General features: G+C 42.1%; 1 protein-coding gene across 40 annotated transcripts in view; it reads right to left on the reverse strand.

Moving 5' to 3' along the window:
• The window catches only part of LOC110502275 (sorbin and SH3 domain-containing protein 1), a 71,956-nt gene that overhangs the window by 13,962 nt on the left and 32,103 nt on the right, over positions 1-25,891 (reverse strand). For 22 of the 40 annotated variants that reach the window (XM_090216622.1, XM_090216599.1, XM_090216606.1 and 19 more), the window contains 8 exons: positions 24,512-24,547; positions 24,192-24,288; positions 22,735-22,849; positions 21,073-21,156; positions 13,652-13,701; positions 10,298-10,473; positions 3,325-3,401; positions 2,853-3,026 (listed from right to left, as the gene is read on the reverse strand). In XM_090216622.1, the coding sequence (XP_090072748.1) occupies positions 2,853-3,026; positions 3,325-3,401; positions 10,298-10,473; positions 13,652-13,701; positions 21,073-21,156; positions 22,735-22,849; positions 24,192-24,288; positions 24,512-24,547 (809 nt within the window). Of the gene's footprint in view, positions 1-2,852; positions 3,027-3,324; positions 3,402-4,786; positions 6,311-10,297; positions 10,474-13,651; positions 13,702-21,072; positions 21,157-22,734; positions 22,850-24,191; positions 24,289-24,511; positions 24,548-25,891 lie in introns of all 40 variants that reach the window. The other 18 variants (XM_090216631.1, XM_090216610.1, XM_090216604.1 and 15 more) reach the window with 2 other exon arrangements.

Consider the following 25,891-nt stretch of genomic DNA (forward strand, 5'->3'; position numbering starts at 1 on the left):
CCTGCTTCCTTCTTTTCACTCTGTCAATTAGGTTAGTATTGTGGAATAACTACCATGTTGATCCATCCTCAGTTTTCTCCTAGCACAGCCATTAAACTCTCTTAAAGTCACCCATTGGCCTCACGGTGAAATCCCTGAGCGATTTCCGATTTCCCTGAGCGATTTCCTTTCCAGCAACTGAGTTAGTTTGGAAGGACGCCTGTATCTTTGTAGTGACTGGGTGTATTGATACAGTGCTCAAATGGATATGCCAATGTCTGCTCTTTCTATTTTTACCCATCTACCTATAGGTACCCTTCTTTGCGAAGCATTGGAAAACCTCCCTGGTCTTTGTGGTTGAATCTGTGTTTGCAATTCACTCCTCGACTGAGGGACCTTACAGATAATTGTGTGTGTGGAGTAGAGAGATTGACGTAGTCATTCAAAAATGTTGTTAAGTACTATTATTGCAAAGAGTGAGTCCATGCAACTTATTATGTAACTTGTTAAGCACATTTTAACTCCTGAACTTATTTAGGCTTGCCATTACAAATGGGTTGAATACTTATTGACTCAAGACATTTCAGCTTTTCATTTTTTATGAATTAGTTTATTAGTTATTGTTCAATTGAATCCATTTTAAAATCAGGCAGTAACACAACAAGATGTGGAAAAAGTCAAGGGTTGTGAATACTTTCTGAAGGCACTGTAGCGACCTACCAAGAAGCCATTTCAGGCTATCAATCAAGTTAAAGAAGCTACATTGAACAAAAATACTGAACAAAAATATAAATGTAAAGTGTTGGTCCCAGGTTTCATGAGCTGAAATAAAAGATCCCAGAAATCTTCCATATGCACAAAAAGCTTATTTCTCTCAAACGTTGTGCAGCCAAGCTAATCCAGGCACCTAACAGGTGTGGCATATTAATAAACTGATTAAACAGCATGACACAGGTGCACCTTGTGCTGGGGACAATAGAAGGCCACTCTAAAATTAGCAATTTTGTCACACAACACAATGCTACAGATGTCTCAAGTTGAGGGAGGGAGCGTGCAATTTCGCCCTTTTGTGGGGAAAAGCTTATTCTGATTGGCTAGGCCTGGCTCCTCAGTGGGTGGGCTTGGGCCCATGCCCTCCCAGGCCTACCTATGGCTGGCACCTGCCTAGTCATGTGAAATCCATAGATTAGGGCCTAATTTATTTATTTCAAATGACTGATTTCCTTATATGAACTAACTCAGTAAAATCGTTGAAATTGTTGTATGTTGCGTTTATATTTTTTGTTCAGTATAGCTTGTCTAATTATCTTAGCTGGCATGCCTGCTAGCAAGGCTGGTATACTTTTAAAAAATGACCACCATAGACAGCTCATGATGTATGCTTAGATATGCAGAAAAATACTTATTTTTTGGACATAGAATTAAGCATAACGATTATGGCTCTAGATTGCAGGAAAAAGCTATTTCAGGTGTTTGAAAAATATTTTTGGAGTGCATGACACCCCTGGTTATAGTCATCATGGGTGTTGACCCATGTTGAACGTAATAAGCAGTAAAAAGGCAGAACAATGATTCAAGTCAGAGTTACTAATGCCCTAATCACCGTAACATCTGACTCAAATGTACAACGTTTGCTTCAACCCTTTGAAGTCTGGTTACAGCTGACAAAACCATCTGTGAAAGCAGGAACCCAACTGTCTCTCCTCCCCTCACACACAGTACAGTACAGTACACACTGGTGGATTTAGGTATAGGCGAAATGGGCAGCCTCCCAGGGCGGTATCTTGCCGGGGGCGGCACGGGGCGCCCACACAAAATAAAACATCGGAATGGTGACATTTGCGGGATTGGTTTTCTATAGCTCATTTGCACATCATTTCAATGATATCATATCACCATGTGGGACTGTGGGTCAATTAACCATGTCGGAGTGGGTGCCCTGATTCTAGTTTGTGAGCTAGGCAGGCTGCTGCCTGGGAAGGTCTCCCACTCAGAAGTACAAGATGGAAGGGGGGCTGGGGTAGGTAGACCTCAGGTCTCTCCACTGGAAGCCCGAGGTAGGGGGAGCGGGGAAGTCTATCAAATAGCGCACCTCTAACTTGGATTTTACTAATTGCATTAGTACTGTACAGTCACTCTACGAAATGCTACCAAATAAACCACAATTCATTCATAATACTGTGAATATATTGTTTCACAGACATATTGTTGCATTTCTTTCTGGTTTGTGCGAAGTCGTTCAGAATATTATAAAACCAGTCTGCACACCACCAAGGTGAATTGGTTTAGTCTTGACTCTTGGTTGACAGTGTTGGGGGATGGGTAATGTAGTCTTGACTCTTGGTTGACAGTGTTGGGGGATGGGTAATGTAGTCTTGACTCTTGGTTGACAGTGTTGGGGGATGGGCAATGTAGTCTTGACTCTTGGTTGACAGTGTTGGGGGATGGTTAATGTAGTCTTGACTCTTGGTTGACAGTGTTGGGGGATGGGTAATGTAGTCTTGACTCTTGGTTGACAGTGTTGGGGGATGGGTAATGTAGTCTTGACTCTTGGTTGACAGTGTTGGGGGATCGGTAATGTATTGATGCTCGAGTGACAAATCGACACACATTTGTTTCTATTTGTCTTTGTTACTTCTTTTTGATATTTGAGTCTTGTTTTTTGTAAATGTTTTTAAATGTCATTATTATTTATTTTAGTTGTTCCAAATGTTGGAATAAAAATTACAGTTAGTGCAGAATGTTTTTTGGGTGTTTTTTTGCGGTGGGGGCTGAAGGTGGGGTTCGCCATACAAGCTAGATCCGCCACTGCGCACACACACACCAAAATAGCTGTCATTTTTTACAATGAGAGGGATGGTACTGTGTTGTACCTCTGATCCGGATTTCCTCTTGTCTGCGTCATTGATGTTGATGTTGAGCAGGTCTCCGAAACGTTCGTTAGTGATGAACTGATGGTGGGTGGGAACAATTCCCGTGTGTCGCCTCGATGCTGTGTCAGCCTCCTCCTGCTCCCTCTTCAGCCGCCGTTGCTCTTCCAAAATTTTCTGCCAGGAAACATACCATTATCTGTCATTTATTTAGCGTTTTACTTGTTTTTGAATGCCACATGAATAGTTCTAAGGACCACAGACACTCCAAGATGGAGGATGGAAATGATAGGTAAAAGCAATTTGAATATTGGGGAAATATTTCACAGTTTTAGTATACACTGAACAGTTTTTAGTAATATTTATTGTTCAAAAGGAGAGCGAAGCCCTATCAGATTTTGTTGAGAGAGGACGACAAAAGAAATGTTGCAGAAACAATAAACAAACCATAAAACAATCAATAAAGAAACATTACCTCTTTATCTCCATGGCGTCTCCTGACCACCTCATCCAGGCCGTCACCAAGGTCTCCTTGGGTCAAGGACTCTGAATCTAATACAAAATAAATACATCAATTATGTCCTGAAATTCTCCAAAGGCATTCAACATTTTCCCATAACAGAGTTCATCAATAGTGCTGCTTTCAATATCTATAATATTTCAATAAAAAAAGAAAGAAATGTCTCTAACCCTATTGCAATACCACTATTACAATAGAGCTGTAAAACGTATTTTGACAATGCAAGGGAACACTGTAAAATATAGAACTAGACATGCTCCGAAGAAAAGGTGTCCGTTGCAGTATGACAAAGGAAAGATACACACACCGAAGGGGGAAAAAAACATATTCCCACATGCACAAAAACAATAAACACAGTATGACACAGCTTTATTTAGCCTGTTTTTATGAGAAAAAAAATACTAGAGGTGGATGGCTATAGAGAAAACAAAATACTGTACAAAACAGTCAGATCAAAAAAAAAAAAAAATGACATGATATGGTTGATGTACAATGAAAATGCATATCACCCATCACCAATGAGTCATCTGATTTCCACACTGACATGTTTAATTACTTCATCCCAGTTATCCCTAACTCTATCCCTAAACTCATCTTGCTTCCCAGCCAGCCATTAGCAATAGACATTTCACCATTCCTCAAACCAAACACCATAAGAAAACCCCTATAATTACCAACCTCTGAGACATAAATCCATGTATTATTACACAGAATATATACAGGAAGTACCAATACCAGCTATAAGGAAATAAGAGGGAAGCACATAGTCTCTCTACTTGAAATTCCAGTCTTGTCAGAATGATAAAATGGAGGATGACAGACGAAAACAGACCCCTGACACAGCACATTTGCTTATGCCAAAGCTGACAAAAACCGAAAGCACATAGCCTTGTAAAATATATGGTAACGCATTACTTCAGGGTGTATACTGTATGCCATATGCATTGCCATAACAATAGCCTACACCAACAGTCCATGGCATTTTACATGAAGATCAATACATTTTTATCTAAATGAATCCCTTTTAACCAATCTACTTTAACACAATACAGAGAAGTGTCATGTAGGCCTCGGACATGTTTACGTGGCCATGTATAACTCCTTAAGACGTGTCACTGAATATATACATTACCAAAAGTTGTCAGAATGCACTAAAGTTACAAGTGTTTTGCGATGGGTTGATGGAAAAGAATGTTTGTCAGGCAAGACAATTTAACCAAACACCGCATTGTTACTGTGACACACCACACAGACAAAAAGAATATGGAAGGTGGTAGCATCACGTTGTGAAAAATACAGATAGAATGCAAATAAGAAAAGCTTGGAGAAAAAAAAACACAATGAGTGGCCATAGAGATCGGCACGGGTGTGTGGGAGAAGGGACACTCAGGTGAAAATATGGAGAGGAGATAGCCACCTCTGCGGTGAGCTGCTAGCGGCTGCAGAAGATTCCCATTGGCGTCCAAGACTCCCCTATTAGTCAGGTTGTTGTCACTGTCGGACGGTGCACCTTCCCCGTTGCCCAGCTTCTCCAGCAACTCCAAGGAAGAGAGGCGCGGTGGAATGAGGGGCCTGGGATCATAGACATTTGTCTGTGACGTTTGACCTGCCATCACCTTAGTGGCTGAGAGAGTCTTTTTGGCCTGGTGAGACCGGAGAGGCCTCTTCACCCTGAACGGTGCAGGGCCCATGAGGAAGATGTTCGAGGGGAGAGAGGAGGAGTTCTTTATTTTCTCCTGGGTAGACAGTTTGTCCTGCTGGGCCGTAGCCTGCTGCTGCCTCTCGTGCCGCCGGATAGTGGTGAAGCGGGTATAGGAGGCAGGGCAGGAGCCTTTGCACTTGCTGCTAGGTTTATGGTGGTGGTGGTTGTGGTGGTGGTGGTTGTGGAGGTGGTGGTTGTGGAGGTGGTGGTTGTTTGGGGAAGCGGATGGGGTGACTGGTGCTGGGGGACTGTTTGAGGTTCTGGAGATAGTGACCTTTGGGGGTTTCTCTGTTGGTACTGGGGCTTTCTCTGTTGGTACTGGGGCTTTCTCTGTGGGGCCGTGCTGCTCTGTCTCTGACTCAGTCCCAGAGAGGGACTCGGCTCTCAGTGTGTCACTGTACTCAGAGGATCCCACCATCTCGCTGCCTGACAGAAAGGCCTTGTCTCGGGCTGCCTTGCCGTCTGTGTCCTCGAGAGGGCAGCCCTCTGTCTGCCCAGTGTGCCCTGGGACAGTGACCAGCAGCGACTCAGCCGAGACAGCGGACGCCATGAAGGGGTCGGCGGGGCTGTGGTTGTAGGTGAGGCTCTGGCCTGTGGGTAGTGTTGGCATGGAGGAGGAGCGTGTGGGAGACGGGCTGGAGCGCTGGATGATCAGCTCAAACTCTGACACCCGCGACGACACGGCATCCCGCCTGGGAATGTTCTCCCCTGCCTCATCCCCCTCCCCATCAGTTCCATTGACCCCCACCTTCTCGAACAGGGAGGTCAGGCTACGGACACTCCCGTGGGGGCTGGAGCCCACTGAGCAGGATGGCCTCTGGATGCTGTGCATGTTCCGGTACAGGGTGGAGAACTCAGATGTGCTCCTTCTAGTCGCAGGGCTGCCATTATTTAAATCAGCCTCAGAGTCAAGGGAGAGACCATTAGAGTTTTTGTGTGTGTTTGAGTTTAGTCCGCTCTCCTGGGCCTCTGCGCCTGTGCTCCCTGTGTATATATCCTCACAGCTGTGTGCCTTTGGGTGCCTGGCAGGCGCAGTCCTCCTGTCCTGGCTGTCAACACTAGGGGGTATCAGCTTAGGTTTGAACTTAGAGGGGAGGATTTGGGGTATGCAGGCTTTGGCAGCAGATAAGGGCTTCTTATTCTTACACTGGTTACCTAGGGCATTACTGGCAAGAACTGATCGACTATTTACAGAAGAGCATGGTGAAATTATATAGCCATTCCCACCTTGATAATCCACTGGCAAGCATGCAGGACAACAGAATAAACAGCATATTAGGTTAATGGTCACAAATTCACACACACTGAAAATAACACAGGGTCAACACATTTCTACAGTAAAGACAACGTCCATCAAAAGTTGATGAGGGAGAAAAGAACGTGATGCATTTCACATCAAGTAACAAAATGACTTTGTTATACTATTAGTAATGCCACTTGTTAAATGCTTCGTTTTAAGTGGAGAAGTGAACATGTTGATTCTGAATAGTGCTAGAAATGCATCTTAAGTGTCTTGGAATTTTCACTGGAGCTGATATGTTAATTCAATCACAATTATTCATAATTAAATGATTAGTGATCGTAAAGCAGTAACATAAAAGAAGTGAAACAACAGAAAGGGCAAAGAGCAGGGCAGTATGTCATGCATGAAATGCTATGTGATGTAATGTTGGTTAGCTTGCTGTTCGAACATCAAATTAAATAACAGATTACATTTTCAGATTACATTTTCACAGTAGCTTTCATATCAGTATAAACTAAAATGATGCAATAAAGGAGCTCATAAGAGTTCATAAGAAACACAAACTACTCTATAAGCCACCGTTGCCCATCTACGCACTACTTACGAACTAGGCCTCAGCATTGAGGATTTGGAATGCCCTTAACTTTTTGCAGCTAACCCAGAAAGCCCTTCCAACACCAGGGTCCATCACAGGACAGTCTCAAATAGAACTGTCAAAACAGCAAGGTCATACACGCCCCTGTGAGCGACTACAACATAATATTCTGGAAGACACACCTGCTGGGATGAGTAGTCATGGTTGACTCTCACCTCTGAGTAAGAGATGTGCTAGTAATGCCACATACTGTATGTGCTAGTCCTACCACAGTAAAGAATGACACAACCCAGTAGGGAATGATGACACACAACCGCCACCAGCTGTTGTGATAGCAACTCTACAGGGATGTTGCCTACAGCAGTAAATGCTCATTTACATTATGCTAATGAGGCTGTATTTTTTGGCTCAGTCACATCTACCCTCAGTATCCTGTTTAAGCAACTCTTCACTGTATAAGTTGAATACTAATGTTATTTCTATGAATATGTCATTATAGGGTGGCTTGCGAAAGTATTCACCCCCTTGGCATTTGTCCTATTTTGTTGCCTGGAAATGGAAATAAAATTGATTTTTGGACCGGTTGTATCATTTGATTTACCCAACATGCCTACCAATTTGACGATGCAAAATATATTTTTATTGTGAAACAAACAAGAAATAAGACAAAAAAACAGAAAACTTCAGCCTGCATAACTATCCCCCAACCCAAAGTCAATACTTTGTAGGGTCAACTTTTGCAGCAATTTCAGATGCAAGTCTCTTGGGGTATGTCTCTATAAGCTTGGCACATCTAGCCACTGGGAATTTTGCCCATTCTTCAAGGCAAAACTGCTCCAGCTCCTTCAAGTTGGATGTGTTCCGCTGGTGTACAGCAATCTTTAAGTCATATCACAGATGCTCAATTGGATTGAGGTCTGGGCTTTGACTAGGCCATTCCAAGACATTTAAATGTTTCCTCTTAAAAAAGTTGAGTATTGCTTTAGCAGTATGCTTAGGGTCATTGTCCTGCTGGAAGTCCCAGTCTCAAATCTCTTGAAGACTGAAACATGTTTCCCTCAGGAATTTCCCTGTATTTAGCGCCATCCATCATTCCTTCAATTCCCACCAATTTCCCAGTCCCTGTTGATGAAAAACATACCCACAGCATGATTCTGACACCACCATGCGTCACTGTGGGGATGATGTTCTCGGGGTGACGAGAAGTGTTGGGTTTGCACCAGACATAGAGTTTTCCTTGATGGCCAAAAAGCTCAATTTTAGTTTAATCTAACCAGAGCACCTTCTTCCATATGTTTGGAAGAAGTCTTCCACATACCTTATTTTTTTCTTTCAGCAATGTCTTTTTTCTGGCCACTCTTCTGTAAAGCCCAGCTCTGTGGAGTGTACGGCTTAAAGTAGTCGTATGGACAGATACTCCAATCTCCACTGTGGAGCTTTACAGCTCCATCAGGGTTATCTTTGGTCTCTTTGTTGCCTATGATTAATGCCCTCCTTGTCTGGGCCGTGAGTTGTGGTGGGCGGCCCTCTCTTGGCAGGTTTGTTGTGGTGCCATATTCTTACCATTTTTTAAATAATGGATTTAATGGTGCTCCGTGGGATGTTCAAAGTTTCGGGTATTTTTTATAATCCAGCCCTGATTTGTACTTCTCCACAACTTTGTCCCTGACCTGTTTGGAGAGCTCCTTGGTCTTCATGGTGCCCCTTGCTTAGTGGTGTTGCAGACTCTGGGGCCTTTCAGAACAGGTGTATATATACTGAGATCATGTGACAGATCATGTGACACTTAGATTGCACACAGGTGGACTTTATTATGAACTAATTATGTGACTTATGAAGGTAATTGGTTCCACCAGATCTTATTTAGGTCCTTCATCGCACCACTTTTCAATTTTTTCTTTAACAAGTTATTTTTTAAATTTCACTTCACCAATTTGGACTATTTTGTGTATGTCCATTACATGAAATCCAAATAAAAATACATTTTAAATTCTAGGTTGTAATGCAACAAAATACGATAAAAAGGCAAAGGGAGGCGAATACTTTTGCAAGGCACTGTAAGGGGACTTTACAATTATAGCCACTAGAAAGGCCTGCAGGAAGCAAAGTTCTGCGACAACAAAGTGTGCCATTATTGTTTTAAAGAGCATGAAGCAGGACCACATGATGAAGCTCTCTCTGCACTTTATCTTGCTCTGTTGTAATGTACTGTAACGGAGTGTCCACAGAGCTGAGGTGGTGTGTCTCTGGTAGGCCATAATGAGAGAGCGTGCTAGTCAGTTGACTTTGGCTCAAGATGACTCTGGGCAGAATTCCCTTTATAGCAGTTTCCACATTTTATGGAAAAGGGACTTCAGTCAAGACTTTTATAGGATAGGGATTTGAACTTCAGTCAAGTTATCTGGTATCTTTGTTTCACGATACAGTACTGACAATCTAAAATAATTCTGTAGAGAACAAATATTTATTACTAATTGAGGAGCGCAGACAGCTTACATAAACTAATAATACCTCTACAAACAATACATTTGTGCATCTGGCAAAAACAAAAACAAACTCTAAAAGGACTGGCGCAAAGGTTAATTCTCTTACTTTTAGACTTCAGGACTAGGCCTTGCTTGGCCAGTTGGAATTCTGGTTATGTATTGGGGCAACATTGCCACACGGTGCCCGATCTGTCCCTTCCTTTCTCCTCCCCTTCCCTCCTTTCCTCTCCCCTCCCTCGCATTTCTCTCCCCTGGTCATGTGCGCAGGAATTCCATCCTCTGACCTCTCTTTGACAGCTGACTTCCCCATGCCTAACCACCCTGCTGTGTCCCTCTTGTTTATCTCACCCCTGTCTGGCCCAGCCTAGAAAACCAGAGCCCTGTTAACCCCCCCTTTCCTCCCCATTAGTCCCCTCGCCTGGACCTTTGCTCCCTGGCTTTAGAACACTCTGGAGCCCTGCCCCTAAGCCTCTCCAACGAATGCCTGGTCTGCAGAGGCAGATAACTGTAGGGTGAGGGCACAACCCAAGGTTAGCGTGATAGTCTCCATTGATTTAGCAGGAAAACCTTCAGCAGCCTAACTCTCGATGGATTTCCAAGCGGATATGGACAGTTTGGTGAAACATCCATGATATCAATGATTTAAAGAATAAACGGCTGAGAAAAGATTTATGCTGAAAGATGATTGGCCTCTGGTGTGATAACCTGAAGCAGAAACACATGTGGATTTCAACACAAAGTCAAAAGGAAACACATGTATCCCTAACAGATGCTTTTAGAATCCAACATCCCAATAAGTCATTTGGTTCCATCTGAGTGGTAAAAAAACCTTTCAGAGTCCCACTGTGAAGCCAGTTCAGTACCCCCTCTTCACTGGCAGCATGTGTGGAGTGGAATCCTACCTTTGGAGGAGGTGCTGGCATGGCGCTTGTTGATGGCCCGCAGACCTTGCAGGGGAATGTCGCCGCCCTCCAGGACGCTCTTGTAAACATGGCGGTCACATTCTGGAGCCGCTGGCTCGCCGCTGGATGATCCTTCGTCCTTCTCCACCTCGCTGTGTCCGGCCTTACACCCAGAGCTAGAGCAAAACATTGGAGAAAATATTCAACCTAAAAACAGCTTGACTCAGAGAGCCTGATTTAGGACGAGACGATATGTTCACAGCCAGCTAGCTAGAAGAAAGCATGCTGTAATTACATGCCAGTGTTGGTAATTAAGTGCAGTTTAATTGAGTAAAACAATTAAGAGTAACATGCATTTTATGAAAAGATTTTTGTGAGTTGCCGTAGGGTTAGACTTATCTTACACATTCTGCGGTTGATTACTTGTTGATTCGGCCGTTTTGTTCATTTTTATTAGGGGAACTAGACGTAAAATAAAACAGCACTCCACTGCCCTTAACTTTGCACTCCACGGAGGCCAATGGGAGAGATTTAAAATATTATTGTCTGAACGTTCCTACATGTTACTCTGCTATGCATCTGTACTTTTCTTTTAGGGTTACTCTACTTCAAATGCCACTGTCTGAGGAGAGGGTTTGGTGCCTCCCTGTCATTATATTTATGCTGCCATGCATGAGTGTAGGCCATTTAAACTAACAACAATTTCCAGTAACGTAGTAAATCATGTGGAAAAAATGTAACAAAGACTGAAAACAAAGTTTTTGAGCGGAGTAAATTCAGCACAGTGAATTACTCCACCCACCCACAGTATCTCTACAGGGTAACACAACAGTAGTCTATTTCCCATTGCAGGATATTCCACTTTCCGGTACTGTAAATTAACAATAAAAAACCATTTGCCGACACAATAGACATCTTTGAGACCAGAAGTGAAGTACAGCGAGGCGTGAGGAGAGAAGCAGGTTTTCCCCAAATGAGTTTGGCCCTCTGACATAATGCCTGGTTTAAGTGTAGTTCCTGCAGTTGAACGATCAGAAGCACCCTCTAGTGGCCTAATGGGTGAAATGTTATGTTCATAATTAATCAACATTATTTAAAAAATGACAAAATCCAGTGTTTCTATATCAAATGGTTGTTATATTGGGATGCAAACTCAAAATTGAATACATTTAAGCTCTATACTGACATGGTACAGGTGTCTTATTTAAAAATAAAAATAAACATTTACCCATAACCATGTTAAAGGCCAATAAACAATCTGTGTGACCCTGATTTAGCCCACTGCAGTAAAACATTAAGAGAAAGAGCCATGTCTCCTTTTTTTGTTTATTTAACCCCCTCAACAATAACCTTTTTCATAGTTCTCAGAATAACCAGCCATTTGGGCTACTGCATTCATACTCAATAATAACCTGTACTTTATAGGGTACATGCAGGTATTCAAATAAGGTACCCCGTATAACGCCTTGGAACCATCTCAGATGGTTTCCTGGGAAGAGTCTATGTGAGGTCATAAGACATCCCATTGCCTGAGAGGGAGCCAGTGGCCCCACAAGTAGGCTATGGAGCCTAGCTTCAGTTGCATAAGTTGCATAACTTCAGTTGTTATCTGAAGATGGTCTTACCCAACTGCATCTAACCAGCAGGCATCAATGTGATACAAACGTATTGGGGAAGAGAGTTTGATCATTAATGATGGATAATATTGCAAGGCTAAGAATAGTTTGATTGTAGCTTACCCTGTTTGTAAATGGCAATATTGGAAATATAAGCCTACTCCTTGATAGACTATTCACATTTAATTGAGATATTAACAATTGAATACTGTCTGTACACATGTCTGTTGCTAGCCTATCTTGAACTCAGCCAACAATATATATGTTGGTCCCTTGTTTATACACGTCTGTATACAGTAAGCAATGTGGTATATGACAATGAGGTAAATGTGTACTAGAAAGTTCTTGTAGACTAGGCGTTTCATTTCAAAGAAACCCCAGTAAACTCTCACCCCTAAACATGTGTCTCGTAACCCTTTGAGGGAAGCCTGTGGGACTTATGGCTTCATCCCAGGAGTTTACCATTTTAAACACATTTCTTAAACAGATGATAGGATTTGTACACAAGCTGCTGTGATGCAATACTTGCATCATAAACATGAATAAATATTATCAAATCAAAACCAGTTTGGGCCAATGAAGCAGTCTGATTATTTTGTAGAAAAAACATTAAAGTCATGTGCAAATGTGAATGGATGTTAACCAGACGCAGTTTTAGCATATTTTAAATGCCCATAACAACTTGGTGGCAGATGATGCGACAAGTTACTAAACACATTTCTTAGACTTTTACAAATAAATGTACAAAAAGAAAAGGGAAAACAGTCTTTAGACTGATTTAATGCTTTCAGAAATCCATCTAGACTATTAAAATAAGTTAAAACATGCAGCATTCATAAACATTATGACATAATATAATAAGTGCACAGACAGACGTATCTGTTAATGAACTCATTCCAATACAGTGCATGGCATTATCAGTAACCTGTGTTACTTAATATCCAATGAGCTGGCCACAATTGAACGACGTCAAAGATCCTTGAGAAAATAAACGGCTCAAAAGAGTTAGGGAATATCATGCTGTGAAATCCAAATAGACGTTTCGGGAGAGATGGGAAAGTTCCAAACAGAAATGGTGGGAGAACTTTCTGCCATTGGACCACAAGAAAATTTGCCATGGCTAGGGCTAGAATTCCTTACGTTTAATTCCAGAAACAAAATGAGCGCAAATAAATCTATGCTGACAAAAAAAAAACAAAGAGATCGAAGTCGTAATGCTGCTGGTTTGCTTATTGATCGAACACCCACTTTCATACCAAAGTTATTCTTGCTATAAGATACAGGCTGGCTTCACACACCCACTCCGGGGAGATAACGGATAAAATGACGTAGCTGCAGGGTGGAATAGAGTGGAGTTCCCTGTCTCTCTCCACTCACAAATGTCATCCAGGTTTGACTCTGGGGCTGTTTGCTTTCAGCTTGAAATAAATCGCCATATAGTAGCCATATCCCCACCACCACTACCTCCCAAAACCTCTCCAGACAGAGGACACACTGTACTGGCAGCTTTTACACTCGTTAATAGGAACCTCTCTCTTTCGCTGTCCCCCCTCTCAGGAAGCAGCAGGAGTTTCCCCCCTTTCCCTAAAATGGGGAAATCTCCACAGGGTGTAAAAATGCTTAAAATCCCCTGCTGACAACACTCCTAAAAACGTGCCCTAAAACACAGACAAACACACATTTTTGGAATGGATAAGCACAAGACAGAAGCATAGAAGTAAGAGAAGCATGGACTTACTACTGCTGTAGTTCGGCGGGTGTTTCCAAGGGGCTGAAAGAGGGGGCACTCTGCAACAGACCAAACAAAGAAGTCATTGATAAATCCACAGGAAGGTCTCTTCCGACTAGAATAGAAGCAGGAGCATTAGCTGTGGTGACTGGCTCTCTTTTCTCTTTCTCGAAGTGTCTGTCTGAAGTGTCTCCAAAGCCTGGGATTGTTAGCTCTGCTGAACGAAGCTTTTACATGGAGGAGCAAGCGTGTGTTTTGGCACGCTTGCAAGTTGGAGAAAACAAGCGGCAGTGAGGGGGGGGGGGGGGGGGGGGTGGGCGTGCATCGGTTCAGGGGCGCCCATGCGGGGAGGGGGCTGTCACTAGGCTCAGCCAATGAGCTGGTGTCCCTCACAGAGGGCCTCTCTTCTGTCTGGTATTGAGTCACTATCATTACCACTGGACCAGACCAGGGGACAATTAACCAGCTGGTGGTGCAAGCAGGCCAAATTACACACACACACACAAATATCATCACAGTATGATGCTGATAACAACAATCCCAAAACACAATAAAAGCCTTTGAGAAACACAGTCAGAGGCATCACAATATCACACCAATGAAGTAAAACTGACACAATGCCATGTAGTATAAGCACAGGCCGACATACACAAACAAACAAGGAAAGGGTGAGTGAATACGTTTGTTTACAGGACTTTGCCGTGCGAGCTGACAAAACACATAGTTATCTAATTTGATGTTATTCTGGGGCGGTTCCTAAAACACAGAAGAGCCATTCGCTGGTGGGGCAGTACCCGCTAGGCACTTTGAATGGTTAATTTTAGACCACTGTTTCTGTTGCTTTTCTCCAAGAGGACATCACAGAGTGTAAAAATAACAGACATGACAGGCAGGCTATGAATAAAAGCATAAGTGTTGTTTGCAAATAAGATTACACAATCCCAAGCGCCAGCCTGGCCCTTCTAAAAGCACCTCTCCCCCAACCATACATGTCCACCCCTGCCCCATCCCAAACAGATGACCATACCAGACCAGTAGCATACCGCGCGCACAAGCTCATTTCCCACAACATGCCTTCCCTCTGGTTGCCAGGGAAGGAGGATCATTAATAACCTTTCAAAATGAATGCCTATCTTTATAAGATCAGAATTCAGCCTGGCAGGTATATAGACTAATCTATTTATAAAGCCAAATGTTCCACAGGCGCCTTACCCCTTCTTCGAGAACATGCCACCGCCACTGAATGTATCTGTGCCTTTTCACTCTCTTGTCTTCCTATCCCTCTCTGTCTGACAGAACTGGGTTCAAAAACTTTTGGAAATAATTTCAAATACATTAGCTGGGCTCCATTGAGCTTGCCTGGCGTAATGGAGCCAATATAATAGTTGCAAATCTGCAAACCCCACACATCTGGCACTACAAGAAGGCTAAAGTAAACACTACAAGTATTTGAAAGACCATAAATAATATTTGAACCCAGGTCCGCTGACTGATCTCCCGGTCCCTCTCGACAGGGGATGAAATGGATGGTGTCCCCTGGTACTTGTGAGCAACTGAGCTGACACTACACTGCTCGGATGGAAAATAATCGTGACATAGGAGTGAGAGACTTATCTGAACTAAAGGAAGGGGGATCTCATTCTGATTATTTACAAGAGATCTACAAGCCTGAGGATTCCCAGCGATCTTCATTACATGTATGGGATATGTGTTTAGTGTATGTCAGGGGAAATAACAATTACAAGCTGAAAAGATGTCATGCAAAGGTTCACTCATATCCTTGGGGTGGAAAATATGATTTATCCTTCAATGTTAAACATTCCATATGAAGTGGGGCACAAAATAATATTACTAACGATGGAAAGTTCATATGCATGAACAATTGTCACTAGCATGCCAAGATCCCTGAAGTCAAACAAGGACTTCAGACAGATATTGCCGACATCTGATGTCTCTTTGTGTGCAATGTGTGTGGTTTCACTGGAAATGAAGGGACACGTAACATATTTAAAGCTGTTTACGAATCTAGGCGGATGAAGGTGCTGTGAATTCCTTTCTCTTGACCCGTCAGTGGAACACTGCGTTAACAACGTTTGCACATTTTCCAAACAGGTGTCTGTGATGACTTTGCTGCAAGGTGATATATATAGGCCAACATTGCAGGTTGGGGATCTGGGTGCTTTGTTTATTCACATTCAAAAATAGGAATCATGAGTGTAATGGGAGCCTTTCCCTTCCAAAAGTAAATGCTTATTTGTTTAGACAAGTTCTTATAACAAAAAAATCAGCTCCCCTAGCATGTTGTTACTGTTATAGCTATATCTTTATCCCCTCAGCACGAGTACTTAGAGATAAAGGTGAAGTCTATAACTGAGGTTAAATATGAAAACAATGAGCTGAGGGGATTATGGGTTACTTCCGGTCGAACATTAAAGTCACGGAGAGGTTCATAATGGGTGCGTCCCAAATGGCACCCTAGTCCCTATATAGTGCGCTACTTTTGACCAGGGCCGCCGTTTGGGATGCCCAGCCATTCAGTGTATGAATCCGTACAGAGACTGTGGTCAGAGTCCGACACTGTATTAATGACCACACATGCAGCTGCCCTCTCAGTGACAGCTTACGCCAGACAGACTAGTCACTGACGCAGTCACTCAGTCGGGACACAGAAGGCCAAAACTTTCTTCCTAACCATAGATACGTATGGTATTTTGCTTCCGTTTCACCTTGTATGTCCATGGAGCTGTGATTGAATGTGACTGTAATCATATGAATTTCGAGGCCTTTGACTGTGAGCTCGTGCATAAGTCGTGACCTTTGTGAAGTATTAATATGGTTGAAGTGATTAAACAAGAATGTCAATGCATCGATCTGGTTATGACCATGATTTTGGAGCGACAAGGATTGTGGTCATAAGACAATGCACTACAAGTATAACAGGTCAGAAAACCACTTTATCTATTGTTATCTATTGTTAGATACGCTGTCAAGAAACCATTAAGCTCTTGGACATAGGCAAAATAATAATAACAAAACAAATATATATATATATATATATATATATATATACACAGAACCAATCAAAAGTTTGGCCACACCTACTCATTCAAGGGTTTTTCTTTATTTGTACTACTTTCTACATTGTAGAATAAGACATCAAAACTATGAAATAACACATATGGAATCATGTAGTAACCAAAAAAGCGTTAAACAAATGAAAATATATGTTATATTTGAGATTTGTCATTGAGGCAAAGTAGCCACCCTTTGCCTCGATGACAGCTTTGCACACTCTTGGCATTATCTCAAACAGCTTCACCTGGAATGCTTTTCCAACCGTCTTGAAGGAGTTCCCACATATGCTGAGCACTTGTTGGCTGCTTTTCCTTCACTCTGCGGTCCAACTCATCCCAAACCATCTCAATTGGGTTGAGGTTGGGTGATTGTGGAGACCAGGTCATCTGATGTAGCACTCCATCACTCTCCTTCTTGGTCAAATAGCCCTTACACAGCCGGGAGGTGTGTTGGGTCATTGTCCTGTTGAAAAACAAAAGATAGCACATTTGGACTCATCAGACCAAAGCACCGATTTCTACCAGTCTAATGTCCATTGTTCGTGTTTCTTGGCCCAAGCAAGTCTCTTCTTATTATTGGTGTCCTTTAGTAGTGGTTTCTTTGTGGCAATTTACCATGAAGGCCTGATTCACGCAGTCTCCTCTGAACAGTTGATGTTGAGATGTGTCTGTTACTTGAATTCTGTGATGCATTTATTTGGGCTGCAATTTCTGAGGCTGGTAACTCTAATGAACTTATCCTCTGCAGCAGAGGTAACTCTGGGTCTTCCTTTCCTGTGACGGTCCTCATGAGAGCCAGTTTGATCAGGCTTTTGCGACAGCACTTGAAGAAACTTTCAAAGTTTTTGGCATTTTCCGTATTGACTAACCTTCATGTCTTAAAGTAATGACGAACTGTCATTTCTCTTTGGATATGGACTTGGTATTTTACCAAATAGGGCTGTCTGCTGTATACCACCCCTACCTTGTAACAACACAACTGATTGGCTCAAACGCATTAAGAAGGAAATAAATTACACAGATTAACTTTTAATGAGTCACACTTGTTGAGAGAATGCCAAGAGTGTGCAAAGCTGTCGTCAAGGCGAAAGGTGGCTACTTTGAAGAATCTCAAATATAAAATATATTTTGATTTGTTGAACACTTTTTTGGTTACAACATGATTCTATATGTGTTATTTCATAGTTTTGATGTCTTCACTATTATTGTACAATGTATTAAAATAGTAAAAATGAAGAAAAACCTTTGAATGAGTAGGTGTGTACAAACTTTTTTACTGGTACTGTATATACTGTGAAAGAATACTCATGTTTCCTCCTGAGGTTGATCGTCATGTGTTACATGGACATACATGGAGTCTAGAGTCACTAGACCTTCGAAGAAGGAGTCATCATCCCATGAGCACTAAGAACTCATAGAGGTTACAAGCAGCCTGTAGAGTCACCATAACCAAGAAGAGATAAAGATATGCCAATCAAACCCCAATGTGCCGGGATGTCTAGCCCAACCCTTGAGGGTCAAATACTACACATACCAGGTGTAGCAGGAGCTTTGAGTTAGTCAGACATCAAATTGAGCTCATCTGGAAACCATCCTACTCAGAGGCCAAGTTTTTAGTACTACCCCCTCCTATTCCTAATATAACCAACCAGGAGTTGCAGGACAGGAGTTGCTGGAGTCTGAGTCAGACAATACTTTCCATGGATAACACTGACTTAAAGACAACGTTGGGAAGATGAGAGATTCTTAAGCCTGCCCTGTGTTCAGCTGACGTGAGAATATGATCTCATGTAGTCAGTGGTTCCGCATCATATGATCCAGGGTGTGGTTTCCAGGCAGACTCCGCTGCGGAGGTTGGCCCTGACTGACTTACAAAGCAGAAGGCAAGGAGACAGAACATCTGTTTGTGGGCAGCCAGTGAGTCTGAATACTTGTCTGGTGCCAACTGGAGCCCAAGGCACGTAGCCTAGCGGTATTTGTCAAGCTGCCTACTGTATATCAAACTTAGTATTCAACTTTGACAACATGCCCTCACTTGAAAAAGGAACTATAGTAAATACAGTGCATTCAGAAAGTATTGAGACCCATTTGACCTTTACCAGATTTTGCTAGGTTACAGCTTTATTCTAAAATGTATTAAATTAAATGTTTTCCTCATCAATCTACACACAATACCCCATAATGACAAAGCGAAAACAGGTTTTTAGACATTTTTGCAAATGTATTAAAAATAAAACACAGAAATACCTTATTTACATAAGTATTCAAACGCTTTGCTATGAGACTCGAAATTGAGCTCAGGTGCATCCTGTTTACATTGATCGTCCTCGAGATGTTTCTACAACTTGATTGGAGTCCACCTGTGGTAAATTCAATTGATTGGACATGATTTGGAAAGGCACACACCTGTCTATATAAGGTCTCACAGTTGACAGTGCATGTCAGAGCAAAAACCAAGCCACGAGGTCAAAGAAATTGTCCGTAGAGCTCCGAGACAGGTGTGGTAGGGTACCAAGAAGGGTACCAAAAAATGAATCAAAGAACACAGTGGCCTCCATCATTCTTAAATGGAAGAAGTTTGTAACCACCAAGACTCTTCCTAGAGCTGGCCGCCCAGCCAAACTGAGCAATCGGGGAGAAGGGCCTTGGTCAGGGAGGTGACCAAGAAGCCGCTGGTCACTCTGACAGAGCTCCAGAGAAGCATGATGGTGGCAGCATCATGCTGTGGGGATGTTTTTCAGCGGCAGGGACTGGGAGACCAGTTAGGATTGAGGGAAAGATGAACGGTGCAAAGTACAGAGAGATCCTTGATGAAAACCTGCTCTAGAGCGCTCAGGACCTCAGACTGGGGTGAAGATTCACCTTCCAACAGGACAACGACCCTAAGCACACAGCCAACACAATGCAGGAGTGGCTTCGGGACAAGTCTCTGAATGTCCTTGAATAGCCAAGCCAGAGCCCAGACATTAACCCGATCGAACATCCCTGGAGAGACCTGAAAATAGCTGTGCAGCGACGCTCCCCATCCAACCTGACAGAGCTTGAGTGGATCTGCAGAGAAGAATGGGTGTGCCAAGCTTCATCCCCAATAATACTTTTTTAGAATAAGGCTGTAACGTAACAAAACGGAGGAAAGGTCAAGAGGTCTGAATACTTTCCGAATGCACTGTAAACCAGACTAGACAGCACTCCTTGATTCAATAAGGCCTGTCATGTAATGATTGTGTGGGCACTGTAATACTCTTTTCACACTACCGGGTTGAGCCAAGCAGAGCCAAGCTGTATTGTGCTGGCCTGGTTTTATCTACTATAGTTGTCAGAGACTCTAATGGAAATGACCACGTGAAAGGAAAATATCTGAGCCAGCACAATACGGTTCGTGTCAGCATGAATGTGTGAAAAGGGTATAACAGTCTTGAACTAAAGTATTACCCACAGTTGAATCACCTTGCCCAGTCCCGCTGGGGTATGCTATGTGTCCTCATTTGCAGGGTGCCCATAAATGCTACAACAAAAAGAGTTCCACATGGGTGCTGAGTTAATGACATGGCACAGGCGGCATGGTGCCAGTGTTGGCATAGCCTTGAGGATCCTGTTGTAAGGGACAAAATGCAACGATGGCCAACTGCACCGACAACAGCTGTAGCATTCATCAATTATTCTTTATCATCATAGACAGTAGCAGTAGGACACCTAACCCAAATTGGGTATATAATTAGCCTAACATATGGTCAATGTTCAAAAATGTAAATCATCTAATGACCGGACAGGAGACACTTCTACTGTAGTTCGCCATACAATGCTCAGCTGCCAGCATAGTTGATATAGCTAAGTTACAATCCAAACACAGCAAGCCTCACAGATGAAGAGCAGTCACCAAGATACACAGCATGGAAGGGGATTTTAAAAAATATAAGACAGCACATTTCCAGGGGTTATTGAAGTGGAGAGATGGAGTTGGTATTCAATGAATAAAACGTGCCAAATTATAATAACTAGCAATGATAGCATAACAAAACAATTAACTGCATTTCGTTGCCACAGACCCACTCCCGACTGATAGTAGAAAGAAAAACACAACAATGGGTTGTATATACAGTGATAGAGCTATATCTAGAGTTGATTGACTACCTAGAGCTGGGAAAAGAGATAGCAGGCAATAACTCAAGGTAAAGGCTCCATTACGCAGGTTTTTAGGAGGGGATAACGTTTTGGTTAATGTTGAGTCAAGGTTTGCAAAAGTTGTTGGAGTAGTCCTTACAGACAGACATAGTTTGTTTAGGCATTTAAACATGGATGTTATTACCACATTGCATTGTTTAAATACACCGTCGCTTCAAGACTGTGACCACTTACCGCTTCATCAAAATCCATCTCTGAAAAGAATCTATACCAAGGCTCATTCTCTAAATGCACATCTTCTGGACTTATGTCCTGAGTCTACAGGGCCATGGCAACAAGGAAAAGAGGAGAAAGACAAAGAGAAGACAGTTCAGACAGCACATCGTTTACAGACAGGCAATGAGGCTATGACACATTCTTGAGGTGATCCAGACAACATTCCCGACATAATGAATTTCTAAACAAGAGTTCACAATCAGAAATAATTCCTAAAGATTTGTCTTTATGTGCCCGGTGAATTATCCAAGGTGATAAAAAAGAAGGACTTTTGGAATTAGGATCATATACTTGAGGATCTTGTTCTCTCTAATTAGGATCTTGTTCTCGAATGTATAAAGACATAGAAGGCACATAACATGTGACTTCAACAAATAATATGAAGCAGTCAGCTGAATCGGACTCAACTGTAGTGTGCAGTGTGTGCATACGTGTAAGAGAAGATAAGCAGGTGTAATACTACATATTTTGATGGGTCCCATCTGCTTTTGTATTCTTATTTGTGAAATAGTCTTATTTTACTTATTCTAAATGTCAATATAAATAGTCTACTAGCATGTAAATTTGATTTAGATTTGTTCACATCAATCATTGAGCCACAATGGCAATGAGAAAGACAATAATGGACAGAACTACAGCTACAGTATAATAGGCTAAATGAAAGTAAGAGACCGTGTAGCCTGCCGCTAATGCTGCCAGGAACCTGACACAGAACCACTGACCATGGTCTGTAATTACAGAGACTGTCACGTCACATGCAGTGTCTGTCTGACCACGATGGACAGCATGAACAAGGCCCTGTTCCCTACTGTTCAGTATATGGTGCCACTGGGATTGGTCCAGAACCGCATCATAACCCTTAATAGCTTACCATAAAAGACAAAACAATGATTGCATTATGATATAATCAAATAACTATTCTACTGTAGAGGAGATGCAACTCTATTCTATTCTGTATGAGCCACACAAAGAGGCTGCTAGCTAAACCAAATGTCAGCTTAAACAATATATGCAGCATTTATTTAAAGGCCTACTCCTTAATGAATCTCACGGGGCATTTCTAAGTGATACTCTTTAAGAATCAATGGTTGCATGCCATTGAAAATGACTGTAAATATCACAGTGGGCCTTTAATTCCTCTTTGATGGAGTTGATTCTATAATTTCAATTGAAACCTGGTAGTGCACACTGTATTGGGACAATGATCTACCTACCGGTATTCATGTTGTCAAATGTAATGAAAAAAGAGACCCCACAAGGACATTTCCTGATGTCACAATATCCATTGCATTATTTATTTTTACAGGCATTTGTCCGACTCCTTTCCCATCAAATTCAAGCCAATTCAATCCGTTGGTTGAAACACTGCAAGACAATAGCCATGGCTTGAAAGTGATACCTCCACACCGCCAGATAGGTCATCTGTCATTGTAATAGGATCCCCCTTTAGGAATGTTGTACACATGGAAATTCAGTCTATACATACGTTGCCTACTAGAGCTGCCCTAGTTAGTGAAGCAGCCACCCTAAGCTCTTAGAGGGAAACAGCTTACACAACATGCGTAGTATAGAGACTGCAGAGGCAAACACAGAAACACACACGTGGCACGGCTGTCGTACCTTTCTCTCCAGTTTCAGCACCGATGATTTTCCCGGCTCGTACTCAAAGATGCTTTTGGGCTCGGCACGGTACTTCCTGGTGTCTACCTTTTTGTCAGGGGGCTCCCACTCGTTCCTGCAGGAGGGAGGGGAGAGCAAATCCCTATCAAGTCAAGCAGTCTCCATGGCAACCGGCGGGGGCTATTTTTTTGGGTGACAGCTCTATTATCAACAGCGTTTTCCCATACAGTAAAGCTCATGCCCCTCCCACTCTCCATCTCTTTTTCCATGTCGTTCTCTCTCGTTCTCGCTCTCTCCATCAGAGCTGTCTTATTCTTTTTTATATAAATAATAAAATATACAGTCATGTCAAGGCATGAATCAAGTCATGCTAGCTAAGTAGACTGAACCAAAGAACCTAGCTGCATTTCCTGAGAGAATACACCACAAGGTGTGGTCAATTTGATCTGCTTCAGGATATAGAATTCCACAATGGTTCCTTTGGTTCCACCTTGGTTCCACTATGATTCCACTGGGAATAAGCAGACTAAAACAATTGGGCCTAGTGTTGCATTGAATATTTTTACGTAAGTTTGAAACACATGCTTTCTATTACACCCGTTAGTCACGGATCAAACAGCCTATTGTAGTGGGAAAATCCAGGTATTTCATCAAAAGTTATACTTGTAAAAACAAGTAGAAAGAGCAGAGAGTAATTACTCTCAAAGAGCAGAGAGTAATTCACAAGCGGTCAAAAAACTCAAATGCGGCCCTCAGAAGGTTCAAACGCTAGAGGTACAGTAACTAGAGGAAACATGTACACACCAAGGAAGGCGCTAGAGCCAACCAGGCACGCCGTCCTCAGCTTCCGTGCGCAACAGTTTATCCTCTATCACCTGTCTTTCTTCATTAATTAATCACTCATTCCTCCACACGCCTAGGAGAGTGGATGTTCTTTGTCAGGGCTAACATTAAGGGGAGAGGTGAGAAGGCTGTTTAGTCACACCTAGTATGACAACAAGCACCTGAGGTAGTAGAGGTCAGAGAGGACCTAACTGGAGGTTACCATGGTTACCGCGATTCAATGTCAGAGGTGAGGAACAGATGTACTGCTCTGTACTCGTCTACTTCTAATTCCTATAAAAAATAAAAAATAAATAATCTAATATAAACACAACATTTGAATCTTTGACAAGCATGTGTTCAAGTGTGTCGGTTACATGTTACGTGGTGTGTGAACACTGTACCTCATTAAATATTCACTATCACACCAAACATGAATATAATCGTATACCTCTTACTGTATCTCATTACAGTCCCTCACGTAAAAGTGCTACCAAAAATGCATCCCCTTGTGAACTGCTCTGCAGAGGCAATGAATATATTATGAAGAGTGAGTTCAATGGGTTAAAAGGTCCTCGCAGATACACTATACTACTATCCATGTTAAAGGGAAGCAGCAATAGAAAAGGACTTACCTTTTGGAAGGTTTGAGGGAAGAGGACCGGGTTGGCACAGGCATAGACAACCTATGGTCAACTTCAGCAGCACTTTTTGACCGTGGGACCCCTTTCACTGAAAATAAACACACGAGAACAACAGATACGGCTGTGAAAGCAGCCTGTAATGTTTAGCTTAAACTTAAATAAACTGAAATCTCTTGTCAGTGATGAAAGTGTCTACTGTACAATTTGATTGTACAGTAAATGTAAAAATCCAAAGATCATGCTATTGAGATCACAATATAGATATCATATTAATTTCTCAATCTATGAGAATGACAATTGAAGAAACTCACCATCTTCCACAAAACCGTAGGGGGAGGGACCATCATCTGAAAGAGAGAGAAAATAAACGTTATTATTTATCGACTATAAACATGTACTTACTAACATACACAAGGTCAATCCACTGGCAGTTCCACTTGTATAGGGTCTAAGCTATGCAATGTTAATCAAGGGTGACCCAATCTATTGTCTGTTAAATTAGCTTGTTATAGTGGTGCTATATATGTAGACACTCAGTATAACCAGTAGAGGTCACTTTGGTAGCAGCCGTGCCACACTATAATAACTGCTTATTATAGGACCGAGATTGGGAAACCCTGCCCTAACGCACGTTCTAAGTTATATAGAACAGAAGTGTGATTAAGAATAAAAATTGTATAAAAAATGTACATTTTTTTTTGGGGGGGGGGGGGGATTACAGACCAAAAAGGCACGTTATAGCAATAACATACATCCACAACAATAGCCTTCCTGGAGGGGCCATATTTTTATTATAAACATCTAATCACGATTAAAACTAATTCTCAAATTCAAATACATTATGTTGATATATACTGTATGTATTTCAGCTGTAACGCAGGGTATAGCCAGAACCTTATATCACATTTAAGGCTATAAGACCCTTCATAAGGCTCTTCAAAGGGCACAGTAAGTATCTCTTCCTCTTCTTTAATTGCCCAGTACAGTGTGTCCTTTATTGCATTAGTTCAGACATTATATTTCTTCAAATACACTGTAAATAGAGTCCTTTTCATAGGTTGTGTCAGTCAAAACCCTTTGGAAGAAGCATTACTTCTCTAAAAATGGATCCAATCGATTAACATCCTCATGAATAAGTAATGCTTTTCTTGGAAATCTCGGAATAGTCTACACATTTCGTACAAACCTTCTTCGATCAACTGTTTGATTTATTGCTCAATTGATTGATCGATTCAGTGAATAACTAGACATATCAGCTTGCCTGGAAGCAGACATGAGCAGAAACAAAGGGAAAGGAAGTAGATCTATACACAGTACACACTGTACAAAACGGCATGCGCAAGGGCAGTTATGATTTAAAAACAACTGTCAACTGTTAGATAGATAGTACGAACAGACAACTGTTAAATAGTACAAACGGCTAAATAACTATTATTTCAGTGTGTCAATGCAGAGTAACTGAATACACATACGCACACAAATAGAGCGTTTTTACACCGACTAAACCGATTTAAACTAGTGTAGTGTAAAAAAGGCTAACAATATACTGTAGATGGAACACAGGCCGTGTGGTCTACTACTGCCTGGACAGGACATACAAAGCCTCTCTGTCGAGCTTGTTTGTTGCAATCCATGCACTTGAGCACCATCTAGTGGCTCAAAACTAGCTACAGTACTGCATCTTTTGTTAA

Source organism: Oncorhynchus mykiss, chromosome 23 (genome assembly GCF_057628025.1).
Source record: "Oncorhynchus mykiss isolate SJ-2025 chromosome 23, ASM5762802v1, whole genome shotgun sequence".
NCBI lineage: Eukaryota > Metazoa > Chordata > Actinopteri > Salmoniformes > Salmonidae > Oncorhynchus > Oncorhynchus mykiss.